The 27,463-nt window shown below is 48.3% G+C and overlaps 1 protein-coding gene across 1 annotated transcript in view; it reads right to left on the bottom strand.

Annotated features, from left to right (window-relative positions):
• The window catches only part of LOC140208151 (uncharacterized), a 34,319-nt gene extending 13,518 nt beyond the window's left edge, over nt 1-20,801 (bottom strand). Inside the window, exons 1-3 of the mRNA XM_072276633.1 lie at nt 20,556-20,801; nt 3,767-3,864; nt 185-345 (exon numbers count right to left, since the gene is read on the bottom strand). Of these exons, the coding sequence (XP_072132734.1) occupies nt 185-345; nt 3,767-3,864; nt 20,556-20,801 (505 nt within the window). The remainder of the gene's footprint in view (nt 1-184; nt 346-3,766; nt 3,865-20,555) is intronic.
• Between the last annotated feature and the right edge of the window lie 6,662 nt (nt 20,802-27,463).

Raw genomic sequence — 27,463 nt, 5'->3', positions numbered from 1 at the left:
GAAGGCTGGTACATGGTTCTGAGTTGGATGATCAGCCATGATCATACTGAATGGCGATGCAGGCTCGAAGGGCCGAGTGACCTACTTCTGCACCTATTCTCTATGTTTCTGTGTTTCTATGAATACAGAATGGATCTATCTCCACCCCCACCCCCCCCCACCCCCGTTTTGCTGCCCCACTCACCGTTTGAAGGAGACTGCGGGCCCATTTCGGCGAGCTCCACATTCACGTCCATCTTGTTCAGGACTCTCTGTGTCCCTGAGCTCACGAAGGGGAAGGAGCCGTTATTAGAGGAAGCCCGTGTCGATAAGGCGGTCCGACTCCAGCAAACACCAGATGGACAGCTGACACAGAGAGGAAGGCAGAGCAGGGAGAGGAAGTGCGGGGAGCACAGAGAAAGAGGATGTTGGAGAGGGAGGCCGAGAGATATTAGACTGGGGGGGAGTGGGGAGTGTTGAAAGTGTGGAGTAAGGGAAGGGAAGGGAGGAGACCGATTGGGAATCTGCAGAGACAGAGAGAAGTGGGCGGCAGTGTACAGATGCTACAGGAGCTGAGAGAAGGGAGACTGTGGGGAGAGAAATGGGAAAGAAGGGAAAGTAAGTGTGTAGAAGATGGTAAACGAGAGGAGAACAGAGTGAGGTAGAGAAATAGAGGGTGAGGAGATTTGGAGAGAGATTGGGAGAGAGAGGGATAAAAGATGGCGGTGAACTGGAGAACGAGAGGGAGAGAGAGAAACGGAATGAGAGGGAGCGGGGAGGAGCAGAGGGAGGGGCAAATGGAGCACTACAGAGAGGGCAGAGAGATGCGTGGGGAGGGCTGAAGGAGAGGAATGTAGACGAAGGACGTTGAGAGGAAAAAAATGAGGAGGGAAGGAGAAAAGAAATGGAAAGGAGGGAGAAGATAATAAGGGCAGTAGGAAATGAAGGAGAGACTTGTGTCACTCATATCGAATATGTATTTTCGGGGAGATGTGCATCCACCGTTGGTTCCTGGTTGACGCGTCCGACGCAGGCACTGCTCCTGCTAATCGCCGGACCTTCAGATCTGCAGTCTGCGAGAAAGCACGGCCCCAGGACAAACCCCCACTGTGGTGAATAAGCCCTCCTCCTCCGAGTGGGGTAACATCTCCTCTCGAAATTAATTCCCTCCACAGACTTTCTCCGCCTCCTTGTCCAATGGCGCACTCTCTCCTTCCTACTTTATACCATGGCATTCTCTCTCTCCCCCTCTCTCTCTCTCTCTCTCTCTCTCTCTCTCTCTCTCTCTCTCTCTCTCTCTCTCTCTCTCACTCACTCCCCCTCTCTCTCTTCTTTTTCTGTCCTCTCTCTCCTTCTCCTGTATCTCACTCTTGTTCTTCTCCAACATCTTCTCACTCTCCGCTTTCCCTCCCAGCATTCCTCCCTCTCTCTTTCCCTCCTACCTCTCTCCCCTCCTGAGTGAATGAGTGAATACAGTCCCAGGTGACTCAGTCTCCCCTTATTGTCTTATCCCCTCATCTCTGGAATTAACCTGGTGAGCTTCATCTGCACCGCCTCCAAATCCGCTACATTGTTCCGCAAGTACGGCGACTGGTACTGCACGCATACTACAGGTGTGTCCTCAGTAGTACCGTGAACAGTTGCGGCATAACGTCCCTTCTCTTAAATTCAGCCCCTCTCGCTATGAATGCCAGTATTCCATATAACCATATAACTATATATGGTTATCTGCCTTCCTGACAGCCTGCTGCACCTGCAAACCAGCCCTTTGTGATTCATGCACAGGAGCTTGTGAGTCCCTCTGCACAGTAGCAAGCTGCAATTTTTACCATTTAAATAATAAACTGCTCTTCCATTTTTCCTTCCAAAGTGGGTGACATCCCTTTTACCAACGTTGTACTCCATCTGCCAGACCCTCACCCACGCAGCTTAGCGATTAATGGGTCCCTTTCGGAATGGCAGGCGGTTACCAGCGGGGTACTGCAGGGTTCAGTGCTGGGCATGCAGCTGTTTACAATATATACTAATGATTTAGATGAAGGGATTAAAAGTAATATTAGCAAAATTGCCGATGACACAAAGCTGGGTGGCAGTGTGAAATATGAGGAGGATGTTCTGAGAATGCAGGGTGAGTTGGACAGGCTGGGTGAATGGGCAGATGCATGGCAGATGCAGTTTAATGTGGATAAATGTGAGGTTATCCACTTTGGTGGTAAGAACAAAATTATTATCTAAATGGAGTCAAGTTAGGAAAAGGGGAAGTACAACGATATGTTGGTGTTCTTGTACATAGGTCACTGAAAGCAAGCATGCAAGTACAGCAGGCAGTGAAGAAAGCTGATGGCATGTTGGCTTTCATAGCAAGGGGGGTTGAGTACAAGAGGAAAGAGGTCCTTCTGCAGCTGTACAGGGCCCTGGTGAGACCACACCTGGAGTACTCTGTGCAGTTTTGGTCTCCAAATTTGAGGAAGGACATTCTTGCTATTGGGGGAGTGCAGCGTAGGTTCACAATGTTAATTCCCGGAATGGCGGGACTGTCATATGCCGAAAGATTGGAGCTACTGGGCTTGTATACTCTGGAATTTAGAAGGCTGAGAGGGGATCTTATTGAAACATATACGATCATTAAGGGATGGGACACGCTGGAGGCAGGAAGCATGTTCCCGCTGATGGGTGAGTGCAGAACCAGAGGCCACAGTTTAAGAATTAGGGATAGGCCATTTAGAACGTTGAGGAAAAACTTTTTCACCCAGAGAGTGGTGGATGTATGGAATGCTCTGCCCCAGAAGGCTGTGGAGGCCAAGTCTCTGGATGCTTTCAATAAAGAGATGGAGAGAGCTCTTAAAGATAGCGAAAACGAAGTATATGGGGATAGGGCAGGAACTGGATACTGATTGTGATTGATCAGCCATGATCACAGTGAATGGCGGTGTTGGCTCGAAGGGCCGAATGGCCTACTCCTGCACCTATTGTCTATTGCCTATTGTCAACCTATCTATATCTCTCTGCAGACTCTCAGTATCTTCTGCACACGTTGCTTTTCCAATCAATTTAGTATCATCAGAAAACCCAGATTCACGACACTGGATCCCCTCTTCCAGACTATTAATGTATATCGTGAGCAGCCGCAAACCCAGCACCGACCCTCGCGCACACGGCTCATCACTGATTGCGAAACAGAGTGACGCCCATGTATCCCATTCTCTGTTTTCTATTGGTTAAGCAATCCGATACCCATGGGAATCGCTCCTGCAGCCATCATTCAGTAATGCATGCAACATCATATTTCCCAGTCTGCAACTGCGCTAAATTCATCTTCTTATTCCGTGTACCGTGTGCATTCAAATATAACACCTTCAGTCCTGAAATCATCCGCGATTGTGTCCACCTTCTACATTGCAACTCATCCTATTGACTGCAAATTTGCCGCCAATAGCCTCTCCTCACGACACAAAGCCTCTGTTTGTAAACAGTTGCCTCATCTTCAACACAATTATCCGCCTCTCCTGCCGCCTTCATTTATTGAAATATATGCAGCTCGGCACACTATTGAGAACATGTTTAACCGTTCTATTGCTAACTGCGTCTTTGTTCTGACCACCATGATTCTGTAAGCCTCTCTAATAAAGTCTCTTACATTTCCCGGGTGATAGCATCTCTGAGGATTTATACTGGACAACACATTGTCCCGCTGCGCTCTGTCTCTCTCCACAATAGGACTACAGCGGCTGCAAACTCACTCGCTCTCCACCGGGCTTTGGACCAACTGGGAAAAAGCAATACCTACGTCACGCTGCGGTTTATTGACAGCAGCTCAGCGCTCAGCACAGTCACGTCCTCACTTCTATCCAACAGGCTGCAAAGCCTGGGACAGGCTATCTCCCTCTGCAACAGAACGTTTGAATTCCTCATCGGGAAACCGCAGTCAGTGCAGGTCGCTCGTAGCATTTCCAATCTGCAGGTGGTGTTGAAGACAGATTAGGGAACTGAGCAAAGCAGTAGCAGATGGAGTGCAGTGTGGGGAAGTATATTGTCACGTACCTTCTTAGAAAAGAAAAAAAAAATTATAAACGTTTTTTTCTAAACGGAGAGAAAAAAAATAGCTGAGGCGCAAAGAGACTTGTGGATCCTGTTGCACGATTCTCTGTTGGTTCACTTACAGGAGTCGGTGGTGAGAAAAGCAAATCAAATGCTCGCATTCCTTTCCAGAGGGCGAGATTATAAATGCAAAGGTTTGATTGTAAGGTTTTAAAAGACACTGGTGAGGCCTAAGTTGGGGTATATTGTGAGTCAATTTGTGCTCCTTTGACGAAAAGGATGTGCTAACTTTCGACGCTGTTCCATAGAGGTGAACGAAAATGATTGGAAACGTAGAAACATTGAAAACCTACAGCACAATACAGTCCCTTCGCCCACAGTGTTGTGACGAACATATCCCTGCCTCAGAAATTACTGGGCTTACCAATAGCCCTCTATATTTCTATGCTCCATGTATCGATCCAAAAGTCTCTTAAAATACTCTATCCTATCGGCCTCCACCACTGTTGCCGGCAGCCGATTCCACGCACTCACCACTCTGAGTGAAAAACTTACTACTGACATCTCCTCTTTACCTGCTCCCTAGCACCTTAAACCCCTGTCCCCTTGTGTCCCTTTGTCCGCTTTCAGCCCTGGGAAAAAGCCTCTGACTATCCACGTGATCAATGCCTCTCATCATCTTATACACCTCTATCAGGTCACTTCTCATCTCCGTCGCTCCAAGGAGAAAAGTCCGAATAGACTCAACCTATTCTCATTATGGATGCTCTACAATCCAGGCAACATCCTTGTAAATCCCCTCTGCACCCTTTTGTTCCGGCATTGAAACACTTTTCACAGGAGGAGCATTTGATCTGGATCTGTACTCAATGGAATTCTGGAAAATGAGTGGAGACCTCACTGAAACCTATCAAATGTTCAAGATCTCCGATAGATTAGCTGTGGAGATAAGGCTTCCTACGTTGTGAGCGGAGGCGATAATAAAACTAGTCAACACGGCCTCAGGATGGAGGAATGTCCGTTTAAAAAGGAGATTGGCTCTCTTGGTCTAGTCCGTGAAGTCCACATTCCGCTTCACAGTCCGGTTCATTGTTCCTTATTCCAGGTTTTCTGGTTTTCCCTTTTTCTGTTTGCTGCTCTGATTGAAGAAGCTTATTCTAATTTTGGACTGGCTACATGAATAGCTCCTGGGTTCAGCTTCATTTAGACATAGACATAGAAGAGTACAGCAGAGTACAGGCCCTTCGGCCCACTATGTTGTGCCGACCATCAAACGCTGCCTCCCGTATAAACCCCGACTTAAATTTCATCATGCACCTGTCTAGCAGTCTCTTAAAGTTCAGGTGTGTATCTGCCTCCACCACTGACAGTGGCAGCGCATTCCACGGACGAACCAATCTCTGAGTATAAAATAAAAACTTCCTCTAATATCCCCCTTGAACTTCCCACCCCTTACCTTAAAGCCATGTCCTCTGGATTGAGCAGTTGTGCCCTGGGTAAAAGGCGTTGGCTATCCACTCTATAAATTCCTATTATTATCTTGTACACGTCGATCATGTCACATCTCATTCTCCCTCTCTCCAAAGAGTAAAGCCCTAGCTCCCTTAATCTCTGATCATAATGGATACTCTCTAAACCAGGTAGTATTTTGGTAAATCACATCTGTACCCTTTCCCATGCTTCCCCATCCTTCCAACAGTGAGGCGACCAGAACTGGACACAGTACTCCAAATGTGGCCTAACCAGAGTTTTATAGAGCTACATCATTACATCGCGAATCTGAAACTCTATCCCTCGACTTATGAAACATAACACTTCTTAAGCTTTCTTAACTGCCCTATCTACCTGTGAGGCAACTTTCAGTGATCTGCTGTCATGTAGCTCCAGATCCCTCTATTCCTCCACACTACCAAGAATCCTGCCATTTTCTTTGTACTCTGCCTTGGAGTTTGTCCTTCCAAAGTACACCACCTCACACATCTCCTGGTTGAACTCCGTTTGCCACTTATCAGCCGATTTCTGCATCCTATCAATGTATCTCTGCAATCTTCGACAACCCTCTACACTATCTATAGCAGCACCGACATTTGGGTCGTATGAAAACTTGCCAACCCACCCCTCTACCCCCACATACAGGTCGTTAATAAAATGACGAAAAGTACAGGTCCCAGAACAGATCCTTGTGGGGCACCACTAGTCACAATCCTCCAATCTGAATCTACTCCCTGTACCACGACCCTCTTTCTTCTGCAGACAAGCCAATTCTGATTCCATCTGGCCAAACTTCCCCGGATCCCATGCCTTCTAACTTTCTGAATAAGCCTACCGTGTGGAACCTTGTCACATGCCTTACTAAAATCCATATAGATCACATCCACTACACTACCCTCATCTATATACCTCGCCACCTCCTCAGAGAACTCTATACGGCTTGCTAGACACGATCAGTCCTTAACAAAGCCATGCTGCCTATCCCTGATCAGACCATGTTTCTCTAAACGCTCACAGAAACTATCTCTAAGAATCTTTTCGAACCGCTTTCCCACCGCAGTCGTAAGGCTCACTCTTCTATAATTATCCAGACTATCGCTACTACCTTTTTTGAACAAGGGGACAATATTCGCCTTCCTCCAATCCTCCGGCACAATTTCCGTGGACAACAAGGACATAAAAGTCCTAGTCAGAGACTCAGCAATCTCGTCCGTCACCTCATGGAGCAGCCTGGGGAATATTCCGTCAGGCCCTGGGGACTTATCCGTCCTAATATATTTTAACAACTCCAACACCTCCTCCCCCTTAATATTAACATGCTCCAGAACATCAACCTCACTCATATTGTCCTTACCATCATCAAGTTCCCTCTCATTGGTGAATACCGAAGAGAAGTATTCACTGAGGACCTCGCTCACTTCCACAGCCTCCAGGCATATCTTCCAACCTTTATCTCTAATCGGTCCTACCTTCACTCCTGTCATCCTTTTTTTCTTCACGTAATTGAAAAATGTTTTGGGGTTTTCCTTTACCCTACTCGCCAAGGCCTTCTCATGCCCCCTTCTTGCTCTTCTCAGTCCCTTCTTAAGCTCCTTTCATGCTTCCCTATATTCCTCAATAGACCCATCTGATCCTTTCTTCCTGAACATCATGTATGCTTCCTTCTCCCACCTGACTAGATTTCCACCTCACTTGTCACCCATCGCTCCTTCACCCTACCATTCTTTATCTTCCTCACCGGGACAAATTTATCCCTAACATCCTGCAAGAGATCTCTAGACATCGACCACATGTCCATAGTACATTCCCCTGCACAAACATCATCCCAATTCATACTCACAAGTTCTAGCGTTATAACCTCATAACTTGCCTTTCCCCAATTAAACTTTTCCCTGTCCTATCTGATTCTATTCTTTTCCATGATTATGCTAAAAGCTAAGGTGCGGTGGTCCCTGTCCCCCCGATGCTCACCCACTGAGAGATCTGTGACCTGACCCGGTTCATTACCTAATACTAGAACTAGTATGGCATTCCCCCTAGTCGGCCTGTCCACATACTATGACAGGAATCCGTCCTGGACACACTTAACAATCTCTGCCCCCATCCAAATCCCTGGAACTAATCAGGTGCCAATCAATATAAGGGAAGTTAAAGCCACCCATGGTAACAACCCTGTTATCTTTGAACTTTTCCAAAATCTGCCTCCCAATCTGCTCCTCTGACTCTCTGCTGCTTCCAGGGGGCGTAGTGAATACCTCGAATAGAGTAACTGCTCCCTTCCTGTTCCTGACTTCCACCCAGACTGACGCAGAAGAGGATGAGGTTACATTACGCACTCTTTCTGTAGCTGTAATAGTATCCCTGAATAGTAATGTCACCCCTCCTCCCCTTTTCCCACATCTCTATCCCTTTTAAAGAACTGAAATCCAGGAATATTGCGAATCCACTGCTGCCCTGGTGCCAGCCAAGTCTCTGTAATAGCCACTACATCATAATCCCATGTATGTATCCAAGCAGTCAGCTCATCACCTTTGTTCCTGATGCTTCTTGCATCGAGGTACACACATTTCAGCCCTTCTGCCTCACTACCTTTACACCGTTTATTCTGCTTCTCTTTCCTCAACGCCTCTCTGTATGTTAGATCTGGCTTTACTCCATGCACTTCTTTCACTGCTCTACCGCTGCGGGTCTCATCCCCCTCGCAAATTAGCTTGAACCATCCGAAGCCATGCTGGCAAACCTACCTGCAAGGATATTGCTCCGCCTCGGGTTCATGTGCAACTCATCCCATCTGCACAGGACCCACCTTCCCCAGAAGAGATCCCAATGATCCAAAATCTAAAACCCTGCTCCCTCCACCAACTCCTCAGCCATGCATTCAACTGCCATCTCCTCCAATTCTTACCATCACTGTCACGTAGCACTGGCAGCAATCCTGAAAACGCCACCCTTGAGGTACTGTTCTCAGCCTTCTGCCTAGTTCCCGAAACTCACACTTCAGAACCTCATCCCTCTTCTTTCCTATGCCGTTGGTCCCAACATGTATCACGACTTCTGGTTGCTTACTCTCTCGTACCAGGATGCCGTGCACCCGGTCAGAGACATCCCGGACCCTGGCACCCGGGAAGCAACAAACCATGCGGGTGTCCTTCTCACGTCCACAAAATCTCCTGTCTGCTCCCCTGACTATAGAGTCTCCAATGACGACAGCTCTCCTCTTCTCCGTCCCACCCTTCTGCACCACAGGGTCAGACTCAGTGCCGGAGGCCCTGCCAATGTGGCTCACACCTGGTCGGTCGTCCGCGCCTACAGTAACCAGGACGGTAAACTTATTATTCAGTGGAATGGCTACGGGGATGTTCTGCGCTACCTGTCTGCTCAGTTTCGCTTTCCCCCCTCTGACTGTCACACAATGACCTGCTTCCGACAGCCTAGGTGTGATTACCTCCCTGTAGTTCTCATCTATGACTGCCTCATTCTCCCTTATGAGTCCAAGGTTATCCAGCTGCTGATCCAGATTCCTTACATGTTCTTCCATATCGCCCAGCCGTATGCACTTCTGGCAGATGTGACTCTGCGGGAGATGGGCGTCCCCGCAAACTACCACATCTCACATGAGAGGCACATCACCATCGCAGAAGACATTGTAAAAACTAACTGCGAGCAAACTTGTCCTCCGTCTCTTCATTGCTTTAAGTATTGCACGTTGGAAGGACAAGCCAGGGTAGAACATACAGGGTTAATGGTAAGGCACTGAGGAGTGCAGTGAAACAGAGGGATCTGGGAATACAGACACAAAATTCCCTAAAAGTGGCGTCACAGGTAGATAGGGTCGGAACGAGAGCTTTTGGTACATTGGCCTTTATTAATCAAAGCATTGAGTATAAGAGCTGGAATGTTATGATGAGGTTGTAAAAGACATTCATGAAGCTTAATCTGCAGTATTGTGTTCAGTTTTGGTCACTAAATTACAGGAAGGATATTAATAAGTTGGAAAAAAGTGCAGAGAAAGTTTACAAGGATGTTGCCGGGACTTGAGAAACTCAGTTACAGAGAAAGGTTGAATAAGTTAGGACTTTATTCCCCGGAGCGTCGAAGAATGAGGGGAGATTTGATAGAGGTATATAAAATTATGATGGGTATAGATAGAGTGAATGCAAGCAGGCTTTTTCCACTGAGGCAAGGGGAGAAAAAAAACAGAGGACATGGGTTAAGGGTGAGGGGGGAAAAGTTTAAAGGGAATATTGGGGGGGCTTCTTCACACAGAGAGTAGTGGGAGTATGGAATGAGCTGCCAGACGAGGTGGTAAATGCGGTCTCTGCTTTAACATTTAGGAATAAATCGGACAGATACATGGATGGGAGGTGTATGGAGGGATATGGTCCGTGTGCAAGTCAGTGGGACTAGGCAGAAAATGGTTCGGCACAGCTAAGAATGGCCAAAAGGCCTGTTTCTGTGCTGTAGTTTTTTCTATGGTTTCTATGGTTTCTTCTAAATACTATTAGTTAATAGCAATACTGGACTCCGAGGTGTTTTCCATTTCTGCTGATTCTTTAACCCGTCGCGGGTTACGTGACCGTAGCCACATTCAGGGAGCTTCCAACACGGACCGCAAGATCCGTCTGCTCATCAAAGCTGCTTCGGCTTTAACAGCAAGCTATCTCTTAGTATTTAACCGGTCTAAACACCGTCTGCCGTTTATCCACCACCGTCTGCAAGGGATGACATCAAAGCCGCAATGACGTGCGTTTCTCAGGAAAATAAAAATGAGGAAGGTGCAGGACATGTGTATTCCAAAAATGAAGAAGTTCGCAAATAGTAAAATAGTACAGCTGTGGCTGACAAGGGAAGTCAAGTCGATAGTAGAAGCAAAAGAAGGTGGGGAGGGTGTGAAGGGACGGTGTGGAGGGAGATTCACTCTGTGTCTGACTCCGGGGGTGTGTGATGGGATAGTGTGGAGGGAGATTCACTCTGTGTCTGACCCCGGGAGTGTGTGATGCGACGCTGTTGAGTGAGATTCACTCTCTATCTGACCCAGGAGTGTGTGATGGGATGGTGTTCAGGAAGCTGCATTCTGTGTCTGACCCAGGGAGTGTGTGATGGGACGGTGTGGAGGGCGTTTCACTCTGTGCCTGGCTCCGGGAGTGTGTGATGGGAAGGTGTTGAGGGAGCTTCATTCTGTATCTTACCCCGGATGTGTGTGATGGGACGGTTTGGAGGGAGCCTCGCTCTGTCTCTGATTCACAGACATAGGTTCGGGGATTTGGGCGTTTAAACAGACTCCAGACAGAAATGGGCGGCAGGAAAATGTGTACAAGTTAATAAGAGGAATAGATAGAGCGGATAGCCAGTGCCTCTTCCCCAGGGCACCACTGCTCAATACAAGAGGACATGGCTTTAAGGTAAGGGTTGGGAATTCAAGGGGGATATTAGAGGAAGGTTTTTTACTCAGAGAGTGGTTGGTACGTGGAATGCACTGCCTGAACACTGGTGGAGGCAGATACACTCGTGAAGTTTAAGAGACTACTAGACAGGTATATGGAGGAATTTAAGGTGGGGGGTTATATGGGAGGCAGTATTTGAGGGTCGGCACAACATTGTGGGTCGAAGGGCCTGTACTGTGCTGTATTATTCTATGTTCTATGTTCTATTTAAATGGTGTCTCACACGTTCTGCTCCAAAGGCGGCAAGCTGAACACCCTTTCTGTGGCCTCCACTCTCCTCCCCTTCCTTCCTCTTCCCTCAGCACACCATTCCTTTCCTATGATTCTTAAGTGGGTGAGTGAGCGGGGGCGTTTCCTGGTCCATATACAGAGACTTACAAAAGTTTGGGAACCCGTGGTCAAAATTTCTGTTCCAGTGAATAGCTAAGGGAGTAAGAGATAACTTGATTTCCAAACGGCATCAAGTTGAAGATGGCAGTTTCTTTAATATTTTAAGCAAGACTACTACTTTTATTTCATCTTTTACTGCTTCTAAATCATAAAAAAACGAAAAGGAACCGAGGCAAAAGTTTTGGCTCACAGTATGGTCAGTACTTGGCAACACCCCCTTAGGCAAGTATCACAGCTGCTCAATACAAGAGCACAGCACAGCACAGCATCGTACCAGGGGTCGGGGTGAGGAAGCTTTAATTTGAGTCTTGACCATTGGAGTGTGTGATGAGATGGTGTGGAGGGAACTACCCTCCATGCCTGACCCAGGCAGTGCGTGAGGGGACGGGGTGGAGGGAGCTTCATTTTGTGTATCACTCCGGGTGTGCCGGAAGGGACGGTGTGAAGGGAGTTTCACTCTGTGTCTGAACCCCGCAGTCTGTGATGGGTTTGTGCGGAGGGAGATTCCCTCAGTTTCTAACCCTGTGAGTGTGTGATTGTGCAGTGTTGAGGGAGAGTCACTCTGTGTCGTTATGGGAACCAGTGGCATCGATAGGAAAGGGAGGCGAATTTGCAAAGTTATGTATCTGCAGGTGTGGCCGGAAATACAAAGAACATCCAGGTTAACACGTGGCCAAGGAGTTGGGATCGGAACGAATGCTTCAGGTATGTGGACCATTGGGCTGTCTTCCAAGGAATGTGCGACCTCTACAGAGAGACGGTTGCATTTCCTTTCAATTCAATTTAATGTAAGTTTAATTGTAATTCCACCATACGTGAATACCCATGAATACAGCCAGGACGAAGCTGATAAACACAACGCCAACAATCACACACGGCACAGAGCACTCAAAATGTGTATAAGAGAGAAAGATAGCAATCACATGTAGTATATCAGTTAACCACATTCACGCAATATTTACACATGCGCGCGTGTTCACACGCACGCACACACATATACACTTGTGTATACACACACACACACACACACACACACACACACACACACACACACACACACATACACGCGGTCGCGGGCATATATATAAACAGCTTGAGGACTTGGGCAGTTTGCATGTCACCAAAATCGGCTATCTACAACAGAGCCTGTCTTCTACTGAGCGAACACTAGGGGGCAGTATAGACTCCAGCCTCGAAGCCGCGCAGCACCGCCGCACGTTGTGCACCTCCATCAAATTCCAGCATCTGCAGATTTCCTCCTGGTTGTGCACCTCTCTCTCAGTTTATGCCTGAACTGCAGTGGAACTAATATCCCAGTGGGAAGGTTTGTCATAAAAAGGGGTCGGTGTGGTGTTTAAACTAGAGTTGCGGGGGGAAAAGAATCAGAATGCCTTAACAGATTGTGGAGTCATTGTCGGGACAGATGTTGTTCAGACCTCAGACAATGTCAGGAAGCAAAAGGTTGAGCCTGCCGGGATTCATAATCTGATCTGCGTACGTCTCAATGCAGAAAGTATTGTACGAAAAGCAGGTGATCTCAGGGCAGGGTTCAACGCCTTGAAGCATGATATTTTAGCCATTCGTAAGACTTGGGTGCAGGAGGGGCAGGTCTGTTAGCTCAACCTTCCTGTTTACCGCTGTTTATAGTCGAGCTAAGGCATATTTCACTTAGGCTGAGGAGCTGCTTTACTAGTCAGGGAAACCATCACAGCGGTGCTAGGTTAGGGTACACTGAAGAACTCGTCTAGCTGAGGCTTTAGATAGATAGATAGATATACTTCATAAATCCTAAGGGAAATTTGGTTTCGTTACAGCCGCACCAACCAAGAACAGAGCGTAAATATAGCAATACAAAATCCCCAACAATAAAACAACAAAATGCAAACTATGACAGATGGAAAATCAGTCCAGGACCAGTCTAGTGACTCAGGGTGTCTGACCCTCCATGGGAGGAGCTGCAAGTTCCATGGCAATAGGCAAGAACGACCTCCCGTGCCGCCAGTGCTGTAGGACGGTGGAATGTGACCGAAGTCCAACAGTAAAAAGTTCAATATCTAGTCTGCAAACACGTTCCTCGAGCGTAATATACCCCGGATTGCACCATCCGTTGTTAGCCAGAACAGTAAGCACCCAGCTCCTTAACCCTTACCACTCTCAGTGCACTCTCTGTCAGCCGGGTCAGTGTTACCCACCGAACTCCTCTTCTCCAAAAGTCTCCGTTGTCTCGACCCGGTCCTCTTTCCTCGGCTTTATGATCCCCCTCTGCATCTTCCGCGCGTTTCCCTCCGGATTTCAGCAGAGGTGTCCGCGGCGCTGCTCGCTAAGCCGGCCGGCATTTGCTGGTCCGTGGAATACACAATGCGACCTTGCTTCTGTCCCGCGTGTCGGGATGCAACCATTTCCAGCGCTAAAGAAAACCCAAATAAAACTCTCTCTACCAGTATGTTAGAGAGGGTGCAACTTCGACGTGTTACCGTGAGAAAAAAAATAAAATAACGTAAATTAAAAAGTAAGAAGAAGAAAGTAAGAATAGATCGGAACGGCTGGACCAGGCTACATGCACGACCGGCGCATGCGCACTAGGATGTGTGGAGCTGAGGATTAAGAAAAGTATGAACTCACTCATGGGGCTACATTAACTACCACCTCAGATTCCCAGGGATTCAGAGGAACAAATCTGCAGAGAGTTCGGAATCTGTTGCATGAACCATCAGGTTGTGATATTGGGTCATTTAAACTATGTTGGTATTGACTGTGAGCCTCACACTGTGAAAGGGCAAGTGCAACAGTTTGTCAAATGTTTTCAAGACAGTTTCCTTAATCAGTAGGTATAAAGTCCCAACGAGACAGTGAAGTACTTGATATGCTCCTGCGGAATGGAACAAGGCACGGGACAGAAATGTGTGCAGATGGCCACTTTCCATCTAGTGATGGTAATGCCATTAGATACAAGGTTATTATGGAAAAGGGACAGACATGACTTGAGGTTTAGATTCGTATTGAGTTTTATAACAATACGTGACGCAAATAGACCAGATAGCGTGTGTCTTTCACACCGGAATGGAAATGCCCTAGACGTGACATTAAAGAGGGATATTCGCAGTATACCTGCCCGGGAGTATGGGCTTGCATTGGGCAGCGATGGTAGGGGTGTGCTGTGAGTGGTGGGAAGGCTTCAATATGCGCTGGGCACCGAGAATGTGTGATGGGACGGTGCGGTGGGAGCATCGCTCTGTATTTGACTCCGGAAGATTTTCATGGTTTGATGCGATGGCAGCACCCTTCCGTGTCTAACTTCGGGTGTTTGTAATGGGACGGTGTGGAGGGAGCTTCACACTGTGCCTGACCCCCTGTGTATGTTATCGGAGGCTGTGGAGAGAGCTTCATTCTCGCCAGAATTTGGGGGTGCATGATGGGACAGTGATGATGGAGATTTACTCTGTGTGCGACCCTGGGAATGTGTGCAGCGACCCCTAGTATCTGAAACTGGACGTGAGAGATTCGGCTAGCTTCACCATGAAGACACTGGCTGTGTGATGGGATGGTACAGAGGGAGTTTCTCTCTGTATTTCCACCGTGTGTTTGTGATCGGACGCTGCAGAACAAACTTTGCATTTGTCTGATCTCAAGTCTCTCTGACGTGACAATGAAGCGGGGTATTCGAACTTGAAGCGGGGGTGGGGGGGGGGGAGTAGTTTCAATATGTGCCTGACAAAGAGGCTGCCTGATGGGAATGTGTGGATGGAGGTTCACTCTGTACCTGACTCGGGAAGAATGTGATAGTCTGGTGCATAGAGAGCTTCTCCCTGTGTATGACGTCGAGAGTGTCTGATGGGGCAGTGTGGCTGGGGCTTCATTCTGTGCCTAGTCCAGGGCTATATGATAGGACGGTGTGGAGGGAGTTTCACTCTGTATCTGACCCAGGGAGTGTGAGTGACGGGACGGTGTGGAGGGAGATTCACTCTGTGTCTGACCCAGGGAGTGTATAATGGCACGGTGAGGAGGGGGCTTCACCATGTGTCTGACCCCTGGAGTGTGTGATGGGACGGTGTGAAGGGAGATTCACTCTGTGTGACCCCGGGAGTGTGTGATGGGACGGTGTAGAGGGAGATTCACTCTGCTTCTAACCCCGGGAGTGTGTGATGGGACGGCGTGGAGGGAGATTCACTTTGTGTCTGACCCCGGGAATGAGTAATGAGACGGTGTGGAGGGAGATTCACTCTGTGTCTGACCCCGGGAGTGTGTGTTGGGACGGTGTGGAGGGAGATTCACTCTGTGTCTGACCCCGGGAGTGTGTGATGGGACGGTGGGGAGGGAGATTCACTCTGTGTCTGACCCCGGGAGTGTGTGATGGGACGGTGTGGAGGGAGATTCACTCTGTGTCTGACCCCGGGAGTGTGTGATGGGACGGTGGGGAGGGAGAATCACTCTGTGCCTGACCCCGGGAGTGTGTGATGGGACGGTGTGGAGGGAGATTCTCTCTGTGTCTGACCCCGGGAATGAGTGATGAGACGGTGTGGAGGGAGATTCACTCTGTGTCTGACCGCGGGAGTGTGTGATGGTGCAGTTTGGAAGGAGATTCACTCTGTGTCTGACCCCGGGAGTGTGTGATGGGACGGTGTGGAGGGAGATTCACTCTGTGTCTGACCCCGGGAGTGTGTTATGGGACGGTGTGGAATGTGATTCACTCTGTGTCTGACCCCGGGAGTGTGTGATGGGACGGTGTGGAGGGAGATTCTCTCTGTGTCTGACCCCGGCAGTGAGTGATGGGACGGTGTGGAGGGACCCTCACTCTGTGTCTCACCCTGGGTGTTGGCCATAAGACGTTGTGAAGGGAGTTTCAAACCGTACCTGATTCAGGATCTGTGTGATTGGTCGGTGCTGAGGGAGTTTCACTCTATTTCTGAGCGTGGAATTATATGATGAGATAGTGCAGAGGGAGTAACACCCTGTGAAGACCCCAGAGGTGCGTGATAGGACGGAGTGGAGTGAGTTTCACTCTGTGTCTGATCCCGGGAGTGTGTGATGGGATGGTGGGCGGGAACCTCATTCTGTGTCTGACCCGGTAATACGTGATGGGACGGTGTAGAGGGAGTTTCACTCTACCTAACACTGGGAGTGTGTGTTGTGACGCTGTGGAATCAGGCTTCACTCTGCGTCCTGTTCTGGGAATGTGTGCGTCGAGGGGCAGCGACACCTAGTGACTGAAATTGGGAATGTGCTATTCGTCGCTAGAAAGCTCGCTTCACTCTGAGGATCCTGACTGTGTGATGAGATGGTGCAGAGGGAGTTTCTCTCTGCCTTTCCATCGGGAGTTTGTGATAGGACCCTGTGGAACGAGCTTTGCTCTCTGTCAGACACTGAGTCTGTTTCACGTGACAATGAGGAGGGGTTTGACGTGACAATGACGAGGGATTTGACGTGACAATGAGGAGGGGTTTGACGTGACAATGAGGAGGGGTTTGACGTGACAATGAGGTGGGGTTTGACGTGACAATGAGGAGGCCAGTGATGTTGTGGGGATGGAACTGGACTCTCTGACGGTGGTGTCTGAAAAGAGGATGCTGTCCAAGTTGCATGCCATCTTGGACAATGTCTCCAATCCACTACATAATGTGCTGGGTGGGCACAGGAGTACATTCAGCCAGAGACTCATTCCACCGAGATGCAGCACAGAGCGTCATAGGAAGTCATTCCTGCCTGTGGCCATCAAACTTTACAATTCCTCCCTTGGAGGGTCAGACACCCTGAGCCGATAGGCTGGCCCTGGACTTATTTCAAAATTCACTGGCATAAATTACATATTACTATTTCACTATTTATGGTTCTATTACTACTTATTATTTATGGAGCAACTGTAATGAAAACCAATTTCCCCCGGGATTAATAAAGTCTGACTATGACTATGACTATGATTATTTACATTGTATCTGACCCCCTGTAGAGTGCACATGGATGGTGCAGCAGTGGTGGGGGGAAGGGGTGGTGTTGGGGGGCGGCAGCTTCAATCTGCATCTGACAACGAGACTGCGCGATGGGACAGTGTACATGGAACTTCATTCTGTACCTGAATCAGGAAGCGTGTGATGGTTTGGTGCATAGAGAGATTCACATTTTTTTCTGACCCCCGTGTGTTTGTGATGGCACAGTTTCGATGAGGCTTCACTCTGTGTCGATACATGGAGTGGAGTGATGGGATGGTGTGGCGGTAGACGCTAGAGGTGTGTGATCTGATAGTATGGAGGGTGCTTCATTCTGTGACATTCCCCGGGAGAGTGCGATGTGCTTCATTCTGTGACATTCCCCGGGAGAGTGTGATGTGACGGTGTAGAAGGAGTTTTACTGTGTCGGACCCCGGGAGTGAGTGATGTGACGGTGTAAACGGGAGCTTTAATCTGTGTCTCACACCGGTAGTGTGTAATGATGTAGGTGTTTGAAAAATTCCCTCTCGCCAGACTCCAGGAGTGTGTTATGAGACGGTGTGGAGGGAGCTTTACTCTGCGTCTGACCACTTGTAACTTACTTTTGAGGGAATCCTGCAATTCCATAAATCCCTTTGCACCGTAGAACTGCGATGTTTTTTTCTGCATTTAGAAAGAAGTCTACACTTTAATTTCTTCTATCAAAATGCGAGGTCACGCACCTCTAGACACGGTGTTACATCAGCCACTAGTTTGCCCATTTCTCTCTGCTGCTTCAGCACTGTCTGTAGATGGGAAATGTTATGACCGAGCTGCACTGACTGTGGTTTCCCGATGAGGAAGCAAAACATCTGTTGCAGAGGGAGATGCACTGCCCGGAATTTGGAGCTTGTGGATAAGAACTGAGGAAATGCTTGTGCTGAACTCTGAGCTGTTGTCAATAAACCGCAGCCTGATGTCGGTATTGCAATTGTACAGATGGTCCAAGACCCACTGGGGAGCAAATACGGTCGTGTTCGATTTGGCTACGAATAGCATGGGGAGGATACGTGACGAGGGATACAGGGAATTAGATTTAAAGGGCAGGATCTCCACGTGTTGCTACACGTGCCACTGAACCCGGGGAGCGGGGGTGTTGCGACGCAGTGGAAGGGTCTTCACTGTCTCTAATCCCCGCAATAAGTGATGGGACTGTGAGTTGGGGAGCCTCACTCTCTGTCTGACACGAGGAGTCTGTGTTCAGGCGGTGTGGAGGGAGCTTCAATCTTTTTCTGACCCCTGGTGGATGTGCAGTGATGGTGTGGTGGGAGTTTCACCGTGGATCTCACCCCCGCTGTTTAGATTGGTGTGGAGGGAACTCAGTCTGTGTCTGACCACGGAAAAGTGTTTTGGGATGGTGTGGACGGACCTTCACCCTGAGCCTCATCCCGGGAATTTGTGATTGGTGTGGAGGGAGCTCACGGTGTGTCTGATCTCACAGAGTGTGTTGAGTGGTTGCTGAGTGAGCCTTACTCTGCCTCTGATCACGAGAGTGTGTGATGGTAAAACGTGGGACAGTGGACGGTCTGCACTCTCCGTCTAAACACATGCGGGTGAGTTGGTACGGAGAGGGAGATTTACAGTTCCTTACTCCTGATTTCCACTACAAACGTGTTCGAAGGATTGGGTCAGATAGAAAGACCGGTTTTATTTCCTATCCACTTTAGAAACATCTTACGCTGGAACGACGCAACAATGTTTAAACTTCAATTCAAGTCTCCTCGAAATGAGTTCAAAGCATGAAGCGATATGTGTCACACCACGACGAGAGATATCCACATGTCCCCCACGTCTACCAGGATGAGACAAATATTGATGGGTCACTCTGCACCGAACCATCACACACTCCCGGGGTTCGACACAGAGTGAAGCCTCCTCCACACCGTCCAATCACACACTGCCGGGGTCAGACACATAGAGAAGCTTCTTACACACCGTTCCATCACACACTCCCGGGATCAGTCACCGAGTGAGGCTCCCTCCGCACAGTCCCATCACACTCGCCAGGTCTCATACTCTGAATAAAGCTACCTCCACCCCTGTCCAGCACACACTCCCGGGGCTAGACAGAGAGAAAACCTCCTTCCGCACCGTCCCATCACACACCTCAGGGATGAGAGACTGAGTGAATCTCCCATCCACACCGTCCCATCACAGACTCCCGTGGTTTGATTGAGAGTGAAGCTCCTGCTAGGCAATAATACACTAATTTTAATTCAACAGAATTTTGTTTCAATGCTGTCTGCTGTCCATACAGAAATTACTGGAGTGGAAAATGAGAAGACGGGCGAGGTTGGGTCTGACAGGGCACTGCGTTGTTGGAGTGTGTCAGCGAGATTAGGTTGGAGACTGACGTAGATCTCTGGGGAGCGAGTGGGTCTGTAGGATTAGTTTAGAGACTGTGGGAAAGAGGAGTATCAGTGGGATTAGTATGGGGACTGCCACAGGGTCTGTGCGGAGAGAGTGGGTCAGTGGGATTTGTTTGGAGACTGACACAGGTGCGAAGAGGGAGGCTCAATGAGAATAGTTTGTAGACTGACAGGCGGCCCCGGGGAGATCGCGGTGCAGTGTGATTAGTTTGCAGACTGATACAATGCCGTGGAGAGAGAATGGAGTGGTTGGAATATTTCGAGAAAACTCTCGGGGATGTCTACTGGGTCTACTTTGCTTCTGTTGAGTCTGTTTCAACCTTCTTTGATAGGAAAGCGACCTCTAATGTCCTGTACAAGACATATTCCGGAAACATCGAATGTATTGAATGTAAATCGTCCAGTCAGCATTCGTTTTGCAGTCCTGAAAAGCACCATTTCATCTGCGATTCATCCGCCATTTCGGTTGCATCCTTGTTCTCGGATATTCCTGAAGAAATCCAGGATCTCTGTCAACAGCCACTGGGGGCGATTTGAATCAATTGACAAACCCTCTTTCATCCCAGTCTCTCACTCCCACTCTCACTCCCCCTTCATAACTGCCATTCATCCCTACTTAACTTCCCACTTCCTCTGTCGGACCCTCTCTCTCAATCCCGCCCTGTCTTTTCTTTGGTCCTCCGACGTCCCTCTCTCAACCTACCTAGCCCAGCTCGCTCTCCCTCTCTCTCTCCCACTCACATCTCAATCCTGTGACCTCTGATTCTCGATTACCCGACCCTGGGCAGAACGACTGTGCATATTCACCCTATCTGTGCCCCTCGTGGTTATATACATCTCTGTAAGGTCACCCCTACCTTCCAAGGAATGAAGTCCTGACTTACCTCACCTCTCCATAACTCAGTTCCTCGAGTCCTGGCAACATCCTCGGCAATCTCCACCTGCATTGTTTCCAGCTGAATGGCATCTTTCCTGCAGCAGGGCACCCAAAACCGAACACCCGACTCCATGTGCGGATTCACGGACGTCTCATACATCTGCAGCGTGAACCCCGCCCACCCCGCTCCAGTACTCAGTGTCCTGACGGATGACGGCCAGTGTTCCAAATGTCCTGTCCACCTGTATCGCATGTTCTGTCCCAGATTCACGATCTGATTTATTCTTTGTGAGTTGTACCACCTGAGATTTGTTTTTTCTTTTGCAGCATCAGTACGGCGCAAAGATGGAAAATTAATGTAAATTAAAAAATAATAGTAAATACCTCAAAACTGTCGAGATTGTGCTCATGTAATGGAGGAGAGGAAGAAGGTGTTCCGCTGTTCCTGACTCACTAAGTTTTCACGCTTCTCCGATGGGAGTAACGAACACAGGGCATTTCCTGGTGGTGAGGGTCCTCAGTGATGGATGCTGCCTTCTCGAGGATGTCCTCGGCGGTGGGAGCTTGGTGTCCGTGCCGGGGCTGGCTGAGACTACATCCCTCTGCAGCCTCTGGCCACCCTGGTCGTTTCCGACTCCACACCAGGCGGTGATGCGATGGTCAGAGCGCCCTCCAGCGGACATCAGCAGAAATTTGCTCGTGTTCAATGAGAGACCAAATCGTCACAAACTCCTGACGTGGCAACACCTTCTGTAGCGAGGGAGCTCTGGATGGTGATCAACCCAAGGACAGAGGAAGGTCTGGGATACCTTACACTCAGACACAAAATTAACAAGACGGCAGTAACGTCATCCAAAGTTTCAATCACAAGCCATAGTGCTGGGAATGCATCTCCCAGTTGATCACTCAGTGCTCGGCATCAGGCCTTTAACTGCAGACACTCCAGGAAGGAATGTGACAGGCAAAAATTGTCAGTCTTAAAGGGAAAGTGAGAGCAAGACACACTCCAGTCCCTTCAAATTAAATCTTGCTCTGGAAAGGAATGCTAACCTTGTATTTGCCTTCCACACAACCGGCTTCTTGGACAATCCAGCCTATTGGTCGGCAAAGTTCCCACCAGGTACAATATCGGAACCCGATGCTCTTCGAGGCTTCACTCACCTGAACGAAGATTCTAATATCGACCTTCGAGACAGGAGTCACAGAAGAGAAGGAGCGAGCAGAGCCGAACAACGTGCCCCACTCCAACAATCTTGTTCAACTACAACGTGACATTCCCAACTCGTGTACGTACTCATCGTCACCCCTCCACGTCTCCGTCACCTCCTACCTCCCCGACATCTTAACCGCTTTACGCGACCCTATCCCTTCCCAAAAATACTCCTCCTCTCCGTGACTCCCTCTCTCCTCTGCAACCACTACCCATGTTAGTCACTCCTTCTTCCCCTACTCTCCCTCTCCCGTTTCTGTCAATCCCTCGATATTCGGCACCTCACTGGTCTAGTCACCCTGTCCCTTTCCTTCACCCTTGCCCGTCTCGCTGATCTCCTCGCTCTTCTACACACCGCCAGTCTGTGTCACCACCAGCAGTCACTGCACCCTTCGCTGTCTCCGTCAGCCCCGTTCTCCCCTACGACCCACTTCATCGTCAACCCCTCCTTCCCCGACGACCATCCTCGCCACATTCAGTCAGGAATTATCCGACACTCCCCACTCCGGGTTTCCATCACCAGCTTCCTTTTCTACACACCCCGTCTCCATCAGCACTGCGTCCCCAGCACCCCTCGCCGATCCGTTATCCCCTCCTGCCCCAGCTCCTCTCCCCGGCTCCCCGATTCGCGCCATTCCCTACAGCCCTCCACATTTCCATCATCCCTCTCCCTCCTCTACACTCCTCCCTCTCTGTGTGCATAGGGAGTTGTGGGGAGGAAGCGGGGCCGGTGACGTCTGGTGTTACATCACCACGCCCCCCTCCACCGCATATCGTTCTCTCAGTTCTGAGGCTATTCACTGTTCTGTGTGGAAAGGCCGGTGGTGTGGTTCGACATCACCTCCTCCCAGTGACTGACATCTCAACACCCCTTCACTGCCCTCCCTCTCCAACCCTTCCCTCCTCTTCCATGCGCACCATCTGAACGCAAACACACGCACAACCTCCGAGATAGATACACTATTACGGAGTACTAGCACGGCAGAGTGCTGGGGGTGGTGAGCTTCTGAACCCTGGAGTGTGTGAAGGGATAACTGCTGCGCTGTTTTCTCTGCTTCAATCCTCTTTGATAGAGAAGGTCTTGTACTTACTTTCCTGTAGCCCTCCACGTCTCCGTCATCTTCTCCCTCTCCGACGCCTTCACCATTTATGCCGCCCTATCCCTCCCCTAAGATACTCCCTGTCTCCGTGACTCCCTCCCTCCTCTGCACCACTACGCATGTCAACCACTCCTTCTTCCGCTACTCTCCCTCGCCCCATCTCTGTCAATCCCCCGTCCTGCGGCGCCACTCTTAGTTCTAGTCACGTTATCGTTCCTTCACGCGAGCCAATCTCCATGGCCACCCCTCTCTCTTGTACACGCTGCCTGTCTCTGTCATCACCAGCTGTCCCTTTACACTTTAATTCTCTCCATAAGCCCCTTCACCCCTTACGACCCCCTTCGTCGTCAACCCTCCTTTCCCGACGACCAAACTCGTCACCGTCAGCCACATACGCTACACCACTCCCCGTTTCACTAATATCTACAGTGCCAGGCTCAGACGCGTGGACCCCTGCCCTGAGCTCATCTGCCCTTCGAACAATCCTGCTTGCACTGAAACTTACGCCTCTCAGAACATCAGTTCCAGAAGGCTCAACTTTTTGCTTCCTGACTTTGTCTGAGGGCTTAAAAACATCTGTCCCACAAACAGTCAACTCTCAGCAATGGCGTTTTTCTTTACATCCTCCAGCAACTCCAGTTTATTCCACCACTCCCCCCCCCCCCCCCCGCTTTCAATGGCAAACCTTACCGCCGGGATATTAGTTCCAACCCAGTTCAGGTGTAAACTGAGAGAGAGGCTCATGAGAAAAGAATTGAAGGAGCTGACCAACGTCGGAGCGGTGAGGCGCGGCCTCCAGGCAGGAGTCTGTGCTGCCCCCTGGTGTTCGCTCGGCAGAAGACAACCTCTGTTGTGAACAATTGTAGATTACGGTGGCATTCAAAGTGTCCATGGGGTCTCAAACTGCATAAATGTGTGTGTGTGTCCTTGTCTGTATTCATGGCCATTCATGTATGATGGAATTACAATTAAATTTAAGTTGAATTGAATTGAAATGAAATGAAACCGTCTCGTCTGTAGAGGTCACAGCTTCCGTGAAAGGGAGTCCAGCGATACGCATATCCGAAGACGTTGTTCCAAGTTTGCAGAACTGAGCTCCTTCTTCTTTACCTATATATGGTGCCTATAACGACCGCATTGCATCGAGAAATCTTGTTCTCGCCCACAGTACCTCTTTTCTGTTCCTCAACCAAAGAAAATCCCATCGATACACCTCGCCACATCTCACCTTCTGCCCTTTTGAACCACAAACCACACTCAGTGCCGGAGAAATGACCGATGAGTCTTTGCTATGATCGGTCATTTGCACTTCTCTCCACCCATCCAAAGTGGAATACCTGTTATTAATCGGGTAGGCCACAAGATATCTCTACACTGCCTCTGCCTTTTTAGCCACTTTCACATTCTGAATTTTACTCAACTTTCTGTATCCTGCACTTTGCGTGTAAATACCTCTTTGATTGGCATCCCTATAACCCCCTCTGTTACTCGAACGATCCCAAGTTCATCCAGTTCCAGTTCCAACTCTGCAACGCAGAGTAAGGGCAGCTCTATGGCTTTCTTACACGGTAAGTTGTCAGGAACCCTGAAGGATCCCCACCTTCCCATATCCCGCAAGAGGAGCATTCAACTCTTTTGGCCAGGCATTGCTACCACTACACAGAACAGTGTTGAGGCTCAGAACCGTGGGATCGATATCCGGTGGAGGATGGCGAGATGGTGTAACACAGGGCAACGCCTCTCCCAATTCCTCCCCCAGAGTTCCATATGAACAGAGAGAAGGAGGGGTGTGGAGGAGGTAAAGTGTTAATGGAAACGTGGATGGCTGCAGAGGATCGTTCGTGTCAAGGAGACGGCGAGAGGAGGCTCGAAAGGAGGAGATAATGGAGACGACAAAGAGTGAAGAGAACGGAGTATTGATGGAGACGGCGTGTGCAGAAGAGGTTGGCGGTGGAGGAAATAGGCTAGGGCTGTAGGGGAAGCCGTGGCTGACGGTGACGGGAATGGGAAGGAGGGTTTATGACGAAGTGGGTCGTCGGGGGAGGAAGGAAGACAAGGACGGGTGCAGGTCCTGCTGTTGTTGACTGAGACTAGCGGGGTGCAGAAGAGCAAGGGGAAGACGGGCAGGAGGAGGGGAAGACGGGCAAGGGTGAAGGGAAGGGATAGAGTGACTAGTCCGGGGTGTGGTGCAGAGGATGCAGGGAGTCACCGGAACAGGGAGGATTGCACAATGCACAAGGTCGCCGGAGGCGGCAGAGGGGTGTAAACTCAACCAACTCCATCACGAGCACAACACTCCCCAGCATCGAGGACATCCTCAAGATGCGATTCCTGGGGACGTCACTTGATGACGTAGGCTCGAGTCGTGGAAATCCAGCTCTCCCGTAAAAAAAATCAGTAAAGTATCGTTTAAATAAAGCAAAGTTAATAAATATTTGTTTGAAAACTACTTATAAACTACACAAGATTATTTTAAGATATGCCTTGTAAACAGAAACCGAAGAAGACTACCGTTTTGACGACACCGCGAGATGGGAAGAGAAAAGGGCCTACTACTGCGACGGAACCTTGGGCTCAGGTTGGATCTCCTTTCGAGCAGACACACTTTGTCTCCCACGTTGAAGAGCGGTTGACAACGGCGGCGGCAGCGGTCTCTTGGAAGAAGAGGCGGGAATTTCACATGCATAAAAAAGCAGGCATGCGCAAATCGGTGTAAGCCGAACTACAAGGACCGATTGCCACTGAAAGTGAGAGTGATTCGGAGTTAGAATCAGACTCCCCGGTGAATACTGCTGAAGAAAAGGAGGAAGAAGAACAAGAGGAGATTAAAAATAAAGTACGTCGTGGAGACATAAAAGAGGCCTTAGTACAAATAATGGTTGAATTCAAGGTAAAAGAACAGATGCTAGAAACATGTAGGCTATGTTTGATAATGTTATGAAAAAAAGGACAAAACTGATAAGAAAGTTGAAAGCTTGGAAGAAATATCGGAGGACACCAAAGATAGAGTGGAAAAGATAGAAGATAATATCCTTGCCTGAACAACAGAAAGAAAACGGCTGTTGGAAATAAAAAGTGAAAGTGCTGGAAAATTTTAGTAGGCGAAATAATATTAAGATTGCTGGTCTTAAAGAAGGTATGGAGGGGGATCTAATAGATTTTTTTTAAAGATGGATCCCGGAAAATTTGCAAATGGAAGAGGGAAATCGGTCAATTGAAATTGAAAGGGCACATAGAGCTTTTAGACGAAAACCACATCGGGACCAAAATCTGCGATCAATTTTAATAAAATGTTTAAGATGTCAAGATAAACACAGGGCTCTGCAGGCGGCAGCCCAAACTGCAGACACACACACACACACACACACACACACACACACACACACACACACACACACATATATATATATAGTTTGTTTGTTTGCTAGGGGGGAGCTGGAACAACTACTGATCAATCGCTACCGGATTCATGTGTGTAATCATGGCGGCAACCATGGCCCGCAAAATGGAGGGGAGGGGTTGCTGTGTTTTTTTTTGTTATTCGGAACATTGGTAGGGGGTATTTTGTTACTTTTTTTTATAATTTATGTATCTTTTATTTCTTTCTTTTTGCCTGGATGATTGGAGGGGGGAGACATATAGCAACATGGTGATTTTTAAAGATATGCACCAAGGAAATATGAGAGTTGAGATGTTAAGTAATGCTATAGATTGGAGTAATGTTGATGAGAATAATGACTGACATGTTGATTTTTTTGAGTTTTAGTATTAATGGACTTAATGGACTGGTGAAAAGAATAATAATTTTAACACATATTAACAAAATGAAGGTAGATATATCCTTCTTGCAGGAAACACACTTAACAGAGATAGAAGAGCAGAAATTAAAAGAGATTGGGTGCGAAGTGTTATTACAGCTTCATTTAATTCAAAAGCGAGGGGGGGTTGCAATTTTGGTCAATAAAACGTTACCAATTAGAATACAATGTGTAATAACTGATTCTGCAAGGAGATATATAATTATACTTTGCCAATATTTTTTCGCAATTATGGACTGTCATGAATATTTATGCTCCAAATGTAAATGGTGCAATTTTTTATACGAGAAGCCTTTTTGAATTTGGATGACCCACATGATAAATTATTAACAGGTGGAGACTTCAACTTTTGTCGAGACCCAGTATTAGACAGATCAACCAAGGCTGTTAAAAATTCGAAAGTAGTAAAATTAACCTTATCATTGATGAAAAAATTAAATTTGATTAATATGTAGAGAAGCATTAACCCAAGAGAATGAGACTATGCGCTCTATTCTAACAGACATAAAACTTACTCAAGGACAGATTTCTTTTCTTATTATCGACGAATAATCAAGTCAGAGTGAAAAGTATGGAATATAAAGCGAGAATATTGTCCGATCATTCTCCTTTAATAATAACAATAATAATGATGGATAAGGAGGAATCGACGAATAGATGGAAATTTAATTCAATATTGTTTAAACATCAAGATTTTTTTGATTTTATGAAGAAAACAGATTTTTTTTTGGATACAAATTCTTATTCAGTTGATGATACATTTCTATTATGGGACGCGTTGAAAGCT

The sequence above is a fragment of the Mobula birostris genome, chromosome 13 (genome assembly GCF_030028105.1).
Source record: "Mobula birostris isolate sMobBir1 chromosome 13, sMobBir1.hap1, whole genome shotgun sequence".
Classification (NCBI taxonomy): domain Eukaryota; kingdom Metazoa; phylum Chordata; class Chondrichthyes; order Myliobatiformes; family Myliobatidae; genus Mobula; species Mobula birostris.
This window is presented reverse-complemented; position numbering and strand designations above follow the sequence as displayed.